This window comes from Mustela putorius, unplaced genomic scaffold (genome assembly GCF_011764305.1).
Source record: "Mustela putorius furo isolate JIRA1106 unplaced genomic scaffold, ASM1176430v1.1 tig00000450_pilon_pilon_pilon, whole genome shotgun sequence".
NCBI lineage: Eukaryota > Metazoa > Chordata > Mammalia > Carnivora > Mustelidae > Mustela > Mustela putorius.
Window position 1 is genome coordinate 20,138,113 of NW_025421385.1, and position 15,144 is coordinate 20,153,256.

The window sequence follows — 15,144 nt, forward strand, 5'->3', positions numbered from 1 at the left end:
ATGCCTTCCCACACCCCTCAAGCAAGAGCTCTGAGCTATACTCTGAATGAGTCACTCCTCAGCCAAACATAGTAGCCAGGACAATGCCAGGCACTAAGTAGCTCAGTTTAGGTTCTCCGAACAATTCACTAGAGCAAGGCAGTTGGTGATTTATACCAGTGTTTCTCAATATAGATAATAACATTTTGACCAGGATAATTCTTAGCTGTGCCCTAGTACTGTGACCCTACAGTACAGTTAGCATATCCGACACCTCTTGATCATATGCCAGCCATATACCATAGTGGCTGAGGTGACCAAACATGTTCACACGCTACTTATGTCTAGACGTTCGTGCATCTGGAGGTCTGACAAAACTGGATGGACTTCAACACAATAGGGAAGAGTGAGTGGTTCTTTAAAAACAAAGTCTGTCCCTATTAGGAAGAGGGAAAAGTAGAAATGAATTCTGGGAGGGCAATCCACATATATTCACTATATATTCTTTTAGGTAGGAGAGAATATAAAAGAGAAGAAAAACTATGGTTGCTAAATTTTTACCTGTGATTTTTGCCTCAGATGTGCCCCAGGTTACTATGGAAACCCCTTGCTGATTGGAAGCACTTGTAAGAAATGTGACTGCAGTGGAAATTCAGATCCCAACCTGATCTTTGAAGATTGTGATGAGGTCACCGGCCAGTGTAGGAATTGCCTACGCAACACCACGGGTTTCAAGTGTGAACGCTGTGCCCCTGGCTACTATGGGGATGCCAGGATAGCCAAGAACTGTGCAGGTACGGTACTGCAGATCACGGCCAGCACGTACACTGAATTTAGATGGATCGATATTGGGGAAATACTGCAAGTACCCCCCCTTGTCACTTTTCCAGGGCAATGCACATTCTTAGGAATGTGCACCCTATACTTGGGAATGTGCACCCTAAACTCACCAGGGTTAGATATTATTATCAAAACTACTAGTACAACTTAGCTCATGGGTAGAATAAACCATGAGACCGTCACACAAATGAACTTTCACCTTATCATCTAGTTTTCCAATTTTTTTTAATTTTTTTAATTTTTTATTTATTTATTTGACAGACAGAGGTTACAAGTAGGCAGAGAGGCAGGCAGAGAGAGAGAGGAGGAAGCAGGCACACTGCTGAGCAGAGAGCCCGATGTGGGGCTCGATCCCAGGACTCTGGGATCATGACCTGAGCCAAAGGCAGAGGTTTAACCCACTGAGCCACCCAGGCGCCCCTAGTCTTCCAATTTTGATCAAAGAAGTGAATCAGCCTTCCATGGATTACCTATCATTGACCAGAATTCTGAATGAAAACTTGAAAGATTTACCTTTGTTTTCTTATTCTGGAAGCCATGTCCCTTTCACCAGTTGTGTCTACTAAAACTGACTTCTTAGTGAAATAGAATAGCAAGCCAATGGTACAGTTTAGTCATCCCCCAATGTCCTCAAATTGTCCATGTAAATAGTGCAGGGTCAGTATAAGAAATCTTCCTGGTTAAACTTCAGTGGGACCAAAATGTACAAATTTTATTCATGATTTCTCTAATCCATTTGCTGCATACAGCGAACAACTTCAGAAATAAAGTTAAATTGCCTTTTTCTAGGAGCAAAAGAAGGTTGAGACTGAATATTTCTTACTCTTTTGTGACTAAGAGGAAGCAGGGTGAGGAGGCGCTGTGCCCTTGGGGGATGCTTCTACCGGAATTCCCCTCCCAGAAGCTGATTCCCACCTGAAAAGATTTTAAGAAGTGAAGAGTTTAAAGTTGAGGAGAAAGCACATATGATCTGCAGAAGTCACAATAAAAGTATACTTGCCTATAAGAAAGCCAGGTGCCCTGAGGCATAAAACCAGAGGCAAGAAAGGAGTTCTGGGTTCGGTCAGGCAGGTGTCTGAAAGAGTATTGGCGAAATCAAAGCCTTAGATATTGATACTCCAGTCCTCAAAACATTTGCTAAACTTATGTTATACCACATAAATGCAGGTCACCATTAGAAATGATGCTAATGTTAGAAGCAATTAAGTATAACCTTGCTGAATTGTTTAATAAATCTACATTTTGTGGAACATCACACACTGAAATGTAATAAACGTACATTCCTCTTGAAGCTGATTTTTTAATGATTGTTCTGTAAAGACAGTTAAGAGGTCGGCTCCCCTCTTAGTATTCACAATACTATCCCAGCTGATGGCTAGCATAGATAGCTTAGGAAATCTTTAAATATTACAAATGAATTGCTACTGAGAAATTCAGTGGAAAATGAGCAGTCTGATGAGATCGGGGTTTTGTTTTGGGTTTTTTTTTTTTTTTCCCCAAAAGACTTTCTTGGAAATCATCAGTAGATCTTAACGGGCTCTCAGGTCTTCTAAATTCACATAAATATGTTCCCGATTCTTTCCACGATATTATTCCTAGTCGTCCCACTGATAGCTATCGTTTGGAGGTTTGGAGTCAGCTTTGCCAAGGGTCAAGCACTGGGGGAGCCAAAAATCCTTCTAGCGCCTCCTCCCTCCCTCCCCCAGTACTGCTCCTCCCTCACACCTGGCAATGATCAACCCTGGAGTTGGATTAAACTGGAGAATCAGTCCCTGATGAAAGGGAGAGCTCTCAAATTCCGGTTGAATGATGGGTTCCGGGATAATTTTGTACTTTGTGAAACTTCCCAGGATCTTTTTGGACTGAAGCAATTGCACAGTCATGCCAGAATCCCAAAAAGTTGGGAGAGGAGTCCTAGAAAATGGAGATTTACTTTTGCCCCAGGACTGCCTTGAATATCTTCCTGGGCTGGGCTAAATTGGGGGAGGGGCATAATCTCTACATCACTCACTCTACAGGATCATAAGGAAGAGTATGATTAATCCCCGTTGGAAGAACTCTATACTGATAGCCAGTATTTCTAGAAACCAGGAAAACTCTGCCATATCTAAAGTATGAAGAAACAAATCCCTAACCTCTTGTTTTTGTTTCCCACAGTGTGCAATTGTGGGGGAGGCCCCTGTGACAGCGTAACCGGAGAATGCTTGGAAGAAGGTTTTGAACCCCCTACAGGCATGGACTGCCCAACCATAAGTAAAAATAACAGTACATGATTGACTAACCCCACTTTCTCTAATGTGCTGCAGGTGTAGGATTAAGAAGAGCTATGCAATTCCCTCTCTGCAAACTGCTTAAGTCCCCCTCCTGGCTTTAACCCTGTCTTTGCCTCCACCAAGTGGACCCTAAGCGGAAGCTACTTGATTTCAATTGGCAAAATGGGTGATTTACATTGAAGCAACTCTATTTTAGAAAACTTATTTTATGAAGCCTTTAAATTCAGCATCTTACCTCGTGGGCAAAGGCAGAGTCAGAGGTACAATTCCTAGTGACCAAGTTCATTTTAGCTCCTTTTTCTTTGTCATCTCTTCAAGTCCTCAGATAATGTGATATACAGACAATGCTTTATAACACTAGGGAAACCAAGACAATAAGTGACTTTTCCCACGTCACTCCAAAATGGAAATGACAGCAGAAAAAAAATGTTCAGGCCTTATGGGATGGAGCTGAAGTCTTACTTTCCTGGATTTCTCTGTCATTCCAATCAATCAAACCATGAGCCGTCCTGATGGTGCAGGAACCTGTTGTAACACTTCCAAACAAAAGCCCAGAGCTGGTCTTAATGACTTCTCGGGCATCCTTCAAACCCTTCGTCTAGAAAAGACTATGGTTGATTCTTATAGCATATACGTAAGATCATGTTAAACTTCAAATAACAAATTAACATATTAACAACTATTAACACTCAGTCTTCACTTATTGGTTCTCTAGAAAAGAGCATAGTCTGAGAAATAGAGATTGGGAACAGAAAAATGTCAGAGACTGGGTCAAACAGGTTTCAAAGCACAGTCTGTTGTCCTCCTTAGTGTGCATAAGTGGGCACTGGGCCCCCCAGGAGCAGCAGGGGGTGGGGGACGAAGGTGATGACAGCGGCAAGCGGAACTCAAATGTGAAATGCGAGCGGTGGGGAGAAACTATGACCTACTTCACCACATGCCCAGGCTGAGCAGATATTCACAAACAGTGACATTCTACAGACCCCCTTCTCGCTGAAGTGTTTGTCCAGACATGAGGTCAGGCCATGCAGCGGCGCTGAGCCACCCCTGGGACAGGAATAGGAAAGAGGGGTTGCCTACCGAACAGCCAACTTCACCAGCAGGCACCAAGCAAAAGCCTGGCATGAAGAGAGCCATCCCAGAGGCCTGTCCCACCACTAAGGAAAAGTGGAGAGTGTGCTTCTCCTCCCCCACCCACCTTGCAAGTGGCTTGCCCTTTTCTGCTTCCTGTCTTTCTCAATTCAGCGACTGGTGTCCGCGACAGCCTACTTGCCCAGTTGCACGCGCTGTTCGTTCTGTTAGATTTTCAGTGAGGATAGTGCCCGATGTACAGTTTGAGTCATCTTGGACACCAGTGTACTTTGAGGGTAAGGATTGGTTCTGTGACCCAGAAGAGCTCCTCAGAAAACAAACATAAAAATAATATTAAGCAAAGAAGTAGATATAATGATCTACTAGAGCACATACTTCCCGGATGACTTTCAGTTTTTTAAAGAAATAACACATCCGTTTTACCTCCAGGCTGTGATAAGTGCATCTGGGATCTGATAGATGACCTTCGATTAGCGGCACTCTCCATTGAAGAAAGCAAATCCGGTGTGTTGAGTGTCTCCTCCGGTGCGGCTGCTCATAGGCATGTGAATGAACTCAACTCTACCCTCTCCCTCCTCAAGGTAGGCAGCCCCATTGTACCTTCAGCTGTATCTCCTGCTGGTCTTAGAGGATTGCTCCTGTAACTCCTGCCCCTTCTGTCATCGGAGTCCCATGGCTGTATTATAGATAGGTTGTTGGACTAGGAAATGAGAAAAAGTTTATTGTAGCCATGAGCTTCAATCTAAAGCAAGAGCTGCCATGTATAAAGAAGTCAATGTGGAGAAGGCAACAACTAAAACAAGCAATTTCTATGTACCAATCTACTGAGGGAAGGAAAACACTCTTACTTCCTGGGTAGAAATGTACATTTCAGGTCCTTACCACAAACTTACCATTACCTTTACCTCAATTTCCAGGGCTTTGAGGGGTTTCTCTAGAAACCTCTCTCCTGCTCTCTCCCTCTCGCTCTCCCACCCTTACCTTGCCTTCTTACTGACACACAGTCTCTCCCATTTGCCCATCCACACACACACTGAAGCACACCAACATCCTTGCCCAGTGTCTCCTCACAGGTCTAGTGGTTAATACCTTATACACAGTCAGACAACAGTCAAAAACAGTAGACTGTAACAGTGCTTCTATACCTAAACTTTAAGAGGTGTTTTTCCCCCTCTAAATTATGGGCTCTGTCACAACCAACAGTTATTTTTTAAAACAGTAATAATTAACTGAAAGCATAATGGAATTAATACTGGCACAGATTTTTACTCTGTCAATTTCACATAATGATTAAGAGCATTAACTTTGAAACCAGATGGATTGCATTCAGATCCCAGCTCTGATACTTACCAGTTATGTGACCTTGGGTCAGTTATTTAACCTGTTCATTCTTCAGTTTTCTCCGTCGGCACTGAGGGTCATTGTTGTACCAATCTCCTGGGCTGTAGAGAGAATTCACCAAGCAATATGTGTAGAGAAGTTGCAAAAGTACCTACCTTAGAAGGTGCTCATTACTCTACTTTTTAGAGGGGCAAATAAATGATATTGACAGCAATTGGCCAAATATGCAAAATATAAAGTAAAGCAGAAATCATAGAGCTGGATGGACTTCTATGAGCATTCTATTCTAAACTTAGGAATCATTCTTATGCACACTCGTCTGTTTGGACACATGGAGGCACTAGTTCTCAGAGGAGTTGCCCAGACTCAGGCCTCTTGATACCACTTGAACTCTCTTTCCTCAACAACATAACTTCAAGATAAGTGTAATTAGAGCCGACAGGAAGTCAGTGCCAGGATTGAAAGGCTTAGTCCAAAGTCATCCAGGTAAAGCTACATTAGACCAAACTCCTCAAAAATGGAAAAGAAAGGGCAAATGATCTGAAATAAAGAGCATTGCTGTTCTTCCCCAAAAAAAAAATAAAAAAAAGTAAATGTCCAAACTCCATTTCCCATTACACGGATCCCTGTGGGTTGATCATTTCCTCCAGGGCCTGCCAAAATAGACACCCTGGGCCTCCACCAGTCTAAAGGGTGCCTTTGTGAAATTAGAAAAATGAGCCCTTCCTCCATGGTGAGCACAAACTGGGTCAGAGTCTCTGGCCTAGGGAGCAGAGCTTGCAGAAATTCAGCCCCGAAGGCCGTTGGAACCCTTGTGCAGACCCCAACTTTCATACCAGCTTACAGCAGCCTTCAGACTGGTAACAAAAGCTCACATTTTACTCTAGGTCCTCTTGAACTGAAAGTGGGGTGTGTGTATGTGTGTGTGTTTAATATTTGTTTATTTGGGAGTAGAGAGAGAGAGAGAGAGAAAGCAGGGGGAGGGGAGAGGGGGAGTCTTAAGCAGACTCTGCACTGAATGCAGAGCCCAACACAGGGCTCTATCTCAGGATCTTGAGATCACTACCTGAGCCACAAACCAAGAGTTGACACTTAACCAACTGGTCACCCAAGCCCCCTTTTATGGATACTTTTCAAAACTTGGCATGCACATCTACTGACTATTTTCAAAACTTTTTTTTTTTCACAGATGAAATTGTTAGAAAGAGAAAACCAGTATGTCCTAAGAAAGATACAAATCAACAATGCTGAGAACACAATGAAAAGCTTTCTGTCTGACGTGGAAGAATTAGTGGAAAGGGTACGTATTCAGTTTCTGGGACTGCCTTCAGAGAAGGGATTTAGTTGGGCTCTGCATTCAGTGCAGAGTCTGCTTAAGACTCCCCCTCTCCCCTCCCCCTGCTTTCTCTATCTCTCTCTCTCTCTCTCTACTCCCAAATAAACAGAGAAGGGATTTAGAGCCTGGCTAGTCGCAAACGATCAAGGCTTAACACAGTGCAGGAAAAATGCAGTGACCCACATGTCTTAAAATAAATCAAGGCAAGATCTGTGGAAAAAGTTAATGTACTTGGTCTTTACAGTCTCTTCCCGTTTTTATTGCTTTCCTTGGAAAACTGTGTTTATGGGGAACTTTCATTGTATCTGCTGCTGCTTAATATGGTTGATATATATTTCAATTAGGATAGTTGATCAGCTGTTTGCCATAACATTTTATAGCTAAGAGCTGTAGAGAGCCCAGAAATAAACTTTATTATACAGAAGATAAAATTTAAATATTTGCTAAAGGATGCCTTAAGTAATAAAAGGAAAGAAGAACCATGCTGAGAAAACAGTTTTGCAGGTTGACAGGGGGAAAAAAAAAAATCACTTTCAAGTTTAACTTTATACCATATACTGAAATAAATTCCAGACAGATTAAGACTTGAGATTAAATCTCAAATCCATAAGAAAGCAGAACTAAATAATTGTTAAACCTTGAAAGGAAATAACAGTGTGCTTAAATATAGCACAAAAAGTTATAATAAAAAGAGGTACTAGATTTGATAAGATAGTAATAGATTTGATAAGATAAAGAGGTAATAGATTTGATAAAATAAAATTTAAAATACCCAGTAAAACAACTAAATAAATGAAAAAGTCACCTAGACCAAGAAAAATATTGAGGGAAATATGGCTGGTAAAAGCTCTCACAAATTAACAAGAAAAACACTAAAACAGGAGGAGAGTGAACATGAAAGACTATTAAATACACTCCCCGGGAGCCTAATGGAAAAATATCCATCATCTGTAGTAATAAAGAAAAATATAACTAAGCCACAAGGTGCCATATTTTACATATTAAAATGTTTGACACATTTTTCCCCCTAATTATGCTCTACCAGTACTGCCCAAAGTACTCTGGAATTTCTACTTTCAGACACTGGTGTTTGATATTATAAAACACTGAAGTTCTTTTCAAAAACAGTTCTTATTTTCTGCAAAAATAATGGTTAAAATAACTCTGATAATCTCTTTTGAACTTGTACATCTTAAACTTTTAAAAGATTATGTTCTAAAAACATGGATTATTCTAATTGGATCTTTGGAAGATTCAACTTCGAAATGTGTATGAAAATTGTGTCCTTTGTTCCTACGCAGTGGTGCATTTTAATCCAACCATAAGCATATGTAGAAAGTGGTGAGATCTCTTAAGTTTCAAAGGAAATACCAGGAAAGAAATCTCTGTGGAAAACTCATTGTTTTTTCATTTCGGTATCATGGTTGGAATTTGCCCAAAGTGTCTCAATTCTTGAGAAAATATTTTCACCAAGGTTAGCTCCTTTTACCGCTCAGACACAGAGTTACCGATCCTTTTATTGTACAGTTTTTCCACTTCTGGTGTAACTTAAATGCAGACGTTCACAGGGAGAAAATGGCATGAGCTTAAAAGTGACATCACAACAGAAAAGGCTCCTGGGCTCCAAGAGCAGACCACCAAAGCAGGAGGTTGATAATAAAGCACTTGAAACTTTCAGCTGTTTCCACTGACTTTTATTGAAAATAAGGTCTTTCTAACAACAGTCCAGATGGTGTAAGAACCTGCTAAAACATTTTGAAACAAATGCCCAGAGCTGGTCTTAATGATTTCTCAAGCATCCTTCAATCCTTTAGTCTAGAAAAGTCTGTGATTGATTCTCAGAAAGATTTAAGAACAGAGTTGCCTTACGAAGTCTTCTACCACATAAGTGACTAATATTTGCCTTTAAACAGACTGCAGGATTTCACTGCAGGTTCCCACAGTGATATTTTTTTTTCAAAAGACAGTAATGTTTCCTCTTGAAACTTGAAAATGCCCTCGTGCAAATTGTCACATAAATCTCATGAGACCCAAATCTCACAATTCACATTAATCTAAAGTGACTGGTTTTGTTCCAACCTTTGTAACTAAGTCCTCTAACCCCCTTTTGGAAAATTCTACAGCCCCTTCCTACCCTCTTACTTCTGGGAACCTCCTAAAGGGTGTCCGTGCATTTGTATTCACAAAAAGCCCCTGCTCGAAAGGACGTCACTTCCACCACTGCTGATCATGTCTGTAAGAAAGCGCCAAACACAATGTCAAGATTCCACTTTCCCACGTTCCCAAGCCACCACGCTCAAAGTCAGAGTGGTACTAGGCTGTAAGCAAAAGTGGAGGCGCTGGCCCTCTCTCAATCTCAGCACTGCTGTCTCTTGCCAACTGGACCTTGCTTGATGTTAAAATGCAGAGCCCCAAGTCCCAGAGCCCAGTCTCCAAGGGCTGGCTCAGGAGGTGCCACCCCATCACCTCCACTCCTCTGCCTCCTCCACCTCCACCCCACCCCTTTAGCCACAACAAAAACTCCCTGCTCATCAATGCATCCAAGAGATGTTTAGAACTGGAAGGAAAGTAGGTCTGCTGTGTACATCAAAAGCACCTGAGCCTCATCTCTGATCCTGACAAAAATGTAAGACAAAAAATCAGAATATGTTTCAATCCCCAAAGCATGACTTAATACCTGGTGACTAAGTGATCGTGCTAGCTGCTAGGGATACTGAAACGAACATAGTAATAGAGCATAAACCCTTTTCTCAAGCAGCTCACAATCTGGCAGGGAAAAGAGATACATAAAACAAAAGAATGACCACCTAGCATTCAATAAGAGAGGCATGGTATGGGCTAAAGAGCGTACTCTAAGGAAAAAATAATGAACTTGCTCACTAGGGGTACAGGAGGGAATGATTCTCAGAGAAGCTGAGTGTTGACCTACGTATTTAAACATGACCAGGAGTTTATCAAGTACTTCCAAGCAAGTGAAAATTCCATAAGAGCAAAGAGATAGATATTCACAGTGTGTTCTTAGAACTAGAAAAGCTTTAGCTATAGCCTAGTAAAGATTAGCTGCGGGGCGCCTGGGTGGCTCAGTGGGTTAAGCCTCTGCCTTTGGCTCAGGTCATGATCCCAGAGTCCTGGGATAGAGCCCTGCATCGGGCTCTCTACTCAGCAGGACCCAGGGTTCTGGGATCGAGCCCCACATTGTGCTCTCCGCTCAGGGGGAAGTCTGCCTCCCCCTCTCTCTCTGCCTGCCTCTCAGCCAACTTGTGATCTCTCTCTCTCTCTCTCTGTCAAATCAATAAATCAAATCTTAAAAAAAAAAAAAAAAAAGATTAGCTGCAAGGCAAGGAGCAGGAGATACGGCTGAAGAAGCTCTCAGAGGCCAGATCATGAGGAACCATGACCACCACACCCAGGAACATGTGGACTTCATCCTGTGGACTTTGGAGAACACTGAAGTATTTACATAGAACCGTGAACTGATCAGATTTGAAATTTCAAAAACATTCCTCTTCGGTAGGGAATGATGGATTAGCGAGGGAAGAACTCTGAAGATACAGATAGCACTAGTCTGGAAAACTGCCTCTGGAATCTAGACAAGCATGGTTGATGGCTACCTTGCCTTCATTTGAGAAGAATTTACAGTGATCAGGTATCAGTCAATTCTATGATCATATGGGACAGGAAGAGAGACAAGAATGGCAGGCACAGTAAGAACAACTGGGTGACCAATGGACATGAGGAGTAACAAGGAGAAAGCTCTGGCTTGGAGAAATGACTATTCTAAGATTACGGAATGGGGCCCCTGGCTGGCTTCGTCGGTAGAGCATGCAATTTTTGAGCTCAACGTCATGAGTTCAAGCACCACATTGGAGGTAGAGATTACATTTAAATAAATAAATAAACAAATAAATATCAAAAAACAAAATTACAGAATAGAATAATCTGGATGTTTCTACTAACTAACCAGAGGGTAGTTAGAGAAAGATTTGAGTCTGTAGCTCAGAGGAGAGATCCAGTCTAGAAAAGTTGTTAGAAACCATCTGTGTTCAGGAGGTAGGGAAACCCAGAGTAGGTATCCCTATACACATTCTGAAATGGCACACCAGTATTCCCACTACTATTTCGTCCTGTGCCTTATGCTTGTCTCCCAGAATGATTCCTAGAAGTTTCCCCTTTCACTCTGAAAAGTGTCATAGCATAAGCAAAAACATATGTGATCATCCTACATGTTGATTATCATTCTCACTTAATCTGGTTGATTTTTTTAATTTTTTAAAGATTTTATTTATTTGACAGAGAGAGACACAGCAAGAGAGGCAACACAAGTAGGGGAAGTGAGAGTGGGAGAAGCAGGCTCCCTGCTGAACAGAGAACCCGATGCGGGGTTCGATTCCAGGACCCTGGGATCATGACCTGAGCCGAAGGCAGACACTTAATGATTGAGCCACCCAGGTGCCCTGGTTGTTTTGTTGTTGTTGCTGTTGATGTTGTTGTTGTTTAATCAGCAATCTAGATACACTCCCCTCCATGCATTGTATTACCAAAAAGTTCTTGTCACTTTTATGTCAAACATGTACAAGGAGACTTTGCTGTAGCATTCATCAGTTTATAGCTGTCAGTTAATTTTTTAATTTCAGCTCTTCATAAAGTAAGGTGCCTCTGCTTGACCAGGGGGCTATACTGTTATTTTTCTTCCATAAGCAAAGCTACAGAAAAAAATAAAACTTTCAAATAAGGCATCACTATCTATGAAGGCCAGTAAGTTTGCAATTTAAAGTGATAGGCAGTCCTCTTTACCTCTGAGTCCTTGGTCAAATATATAGTGTATGTCTCAGCGCCCTCTGGTGTTTATCGGGAAGAAGTGTTCTTAGACGCCGTCCAGCCTCCCCAGCCCTTCATTGCTTCAATTCAAAGTTTCCTTAAAAGAAATAAGTTAAAAAAAAAAAAGAAAGAAAGAAAGAAATAAGTTAAACGACTACAGTAATCACAAAAGGCCTTTTTCTTGAAGGATAAAACCAAAGTTAAATATATAAATATGTAATATATATAAATATAAATATATATAATATAATATATATAATATATAATATAAATATTTAAATTATATTTACAAAGCACAACATATATACATAAATTATATTTGCAAATATAATTTAAACAGATCAAAAATCAACTTGTTGAAAATTTCTAGATGTTTTAAATATTTGTGTCCATAATTTTTAGAAGCAGGGAGGGGTGACGTCAGAATAAGATTCATCTTAGTTTCTGCATCATATGATTTTAAAATGAGCACAGACTTTGTATCTCTGGAAAGCATGAGAACAAGGCAAGAGGAAGATGGGCATTGGAGGAAGGAACTCCAATGACACAGAATGCAGGTGTCCGTTAGTTCAGAGAACCCACTCTTTCGGGAAGTGTCTGATGGTCACATTACTGCTGCCCAGCGAACTTTATATGGAAAGCGTCTGGAACTGGCTTGATAAAAATCTTCTGGGGCATGTGTTTGCTCTGATACCATTTCTGCTTTGTCTTCCTTGACTAAGGGCCCCTTCTGTGGCTTATGCCTGGGAAGCCTAAGAGCTTTTCCAGGTAAAGTCATGGCATAATCCTCTGGCTGGAACACGGGAGGACATAGCTACTCCCCTCTCCCGGTGAAACTGTGCAGCAGGTCTACAAGCACGCTGAGGGGCAGGCCACCCTGCAGTCCGCTCAGATGCCGCAGCACTTTGGTAGAGAACCAAGCCGAAAAGCACCAGATGAGGCGAACAGACATCTACCAAGTTCAGACAAAAGAACTCCTTCTCCACTTATATATAGCCCATGAGCCAACCTTTCTAATGCTGAAAGGAAGTACACAGGACACGTCCCCAACGCCATGCATACAGGCCGGTGTCCTGGCCTTGAGCCGTTTCTTAGATGAGCTTCTGTCCTTACACACGCAGAAATTTGCACATCCACATACACACCCACCCGTGCTTCCAGAAGCTGCATTTGAGTCGGGATTTCATCTTGACAAATACTATGTGGGAGCTCAGAATCAGAAACTCCCCAGTGAAGAGAGCGGAGCCCACTTCTCAGAGAAGAGTCTCATTCACTCCAAGCCAAATCTGCCTGAGTGGTTATTTGTCCCCGAGTGCCATCAGTGTTGATGGGAATTTGGAGCACAGCATTGAGCCCAGTCAGCATAATCCTTTAAATCTCTGTAGTCATTCAGTGTCAGCGCTGGACCACCCAGGAGCTACTGGGTGCAGAGAGCATTTCAAGGTCTGCCTGCTTTCTCAACAATTGCCCCTGTGAAATTCTAAGCTCTTCTGCCAGCACAAAGTCAGGCTGGTCAGCAGACCTGGGTCATTTCCTAGTCTGGAACTGTGAGCTACAGTAAAAATTCCAAGGGTAAATTGCATATGAAAGGCGGTTGGTTTGGACTGAACTGTGACTGATGGCAGAGGAACACAGCTGATTTTATAGCATCCTGCAATTCTAACGCCGGTCATCCCATCAGCCTTCACGTGTGATTTCTGGGGCCATTTTACATGTTATATAACTTCCACATGCCAAGGAAATTTATGTTTACGGAATACATTATGCCCACCCACCATCGCATGCACAGGTAGAACATTCCCTCCTCGTAAATTTAAGCTGCTGTTTATATGAATTATTTGCAGGAAAGTCGAGTCTCAAGAAGGGGCAAGCTGGCTCAGAAGGAAAGCATGGATACCATTAACCACGCAACATACCTTGTGGAGCAAGCTCATAATATGAGGGATAAAATTCAAGGTAAATATATTCTCTTCTCATGCCGCTTAATGTCAGGAATCATTTGTGCTTTAACAACAAAAATATGGCTACTGTTAGTGTTCCCTATGTGCTGGGAACTACTGTTACAGTGTTACATATAAGGTAATAGACATATGCATTTATGATAGTTTATATGTATTACATATAAGGTCTTCTAGTTTGGCCATCTAGGATTTCTGAGCACTCATCCCTACTTACTCTCTGTTGGTTGTCAAGAATAAATGTATGGAATCATTCCCTTTCCAGGCATTTCAAGGAAGTGGAATGCCAGAATATCCTTCCAGCAAGGAAATGGAATGCTATGGTGTCTCTAAAATGCAAGAGTTGAATAGGGGTCATGTTTTTCTGGACTATTTGCAGCAAAAACCTCACCTTTAGAGTGGCAGGAAACTGTCCACTAATCCAGACTGTCCTAAGCTCTCTCTACGATGCCATTTCCCAAAGACCAGACAGACAACACGCTCCAGTCCCCAAGCCAGAAGAAAAGCCTGGAGGCCTCGTGTTGATTTCTTTGCCCTAAAGCGTTGTGGCAGATTTTACCTTCTTCCTTCTTAGAGGAGTACTTATTTGTGCTCTAACTTCTGATAAGTGTTGGCTGTATTTGAAGACTATCTTAATAGCCCACTGAAAGCCAGCCTCCAATTTACCAACAGAAAACAGGCACTTTCACTTGTTCTAAAATAAAGAGAATTTCTTTGACTCACAGTCTGCAAAGATACAGTATTTGTATGTTTCCATAGCTTTTATCCTATATATTAAGAGCTAGGTGATAACATCAAGTGCATCTCAGGGCACAATGGCAGTAAATGAGCCCACAGTGAGAAAGTCACATCTTTATCCTGAGGTATAGGAAACATATTTCAGGCAGAAGAATGAATGGAACCAAAATTAGACATTTGCTGTATTTCCTTTGGTGGCTATAATACATGATAAAAATAAACAGCATGCATTTTAATCACCCCCCAATCCCATCTTCACTGTTTCATGCTTTTGCATCTACCAATAATTTTTTTTTCATTTTAGAGTTATTATTGATTTTTTTTCAAAAAGTAAGATTGAACCTAGATGAGCTGACCTCATCTAATTAAGAAATAAATGCCCCTCTAGGCAGCAAATAAAGCCAGGGTCCTAGTAAACTATTCAGAGAAAGTAATTCACCTTTGCTGTTGTAAATTTTTTATTCTACCGTGTTTCACTGGGGAGGGATCTAAGCCCTCTATTTGACCCCCTTCAGCATAGGAAAGATGAAAGAAATACAAAAGAAATGTAAATGGGAAACAATAATTTCAATCAGTTTACCTTTTAAAAATAATGCATGAATAGTCTCCAAGACTAAGGCAAATATGTTATTGTCTGCATTTCCTTTTTCTAATCTACACCGGACATGGCTAAACTAAAACAGGCCAGAATTGAAAATGTAATATTTGGATCAAAATGCCAAAGAAGTCAGTGATGGGAGTGATATATCTAAGAAGGGCTGCGGGAAAT

The 15,144-nt window shown here is 41.5% G+C and overlaps 1 protein-coding gene across 2 annotated transcripts in view; it reads left to right on the forward strand.

Moving 5' to 3' along the window:
• Window positions 1–15,144, forward strand: part of LAMA4 (laminin subunit alpha 4) — a 146,728-nt gene that overhangs the window by 60,892 nt on the left and 70,692 nt on the right. Inside the window, exons 5-9 of one of the 2 annotated variants that reach the window (XM_004753541.3) lie at window positions 559–773; window positions 2,977–3,072; window positions 4,614–4,765; window positions 6,715–6,825; window positions 13,524–13,635. In XM_004753541.3, coding sequence (XP_004753598.1) covers window positions 559–773; window positions 2,977–3,072; window positions 4,614–4,765; window positions 6,715–6,825; window positions 13,524–13,635 — 686 coding nt within the window. The remainder of the gene's footprint in view (window positions 1–558; window positions 774–2,976; window positions 3,073–4,613; window positions 4,766–6,714; window positions 6,826–13,523; window positions 13,636–15,144) is intronic. The other variant, XM_004753542.3, reaches the window with a different exon arrangement.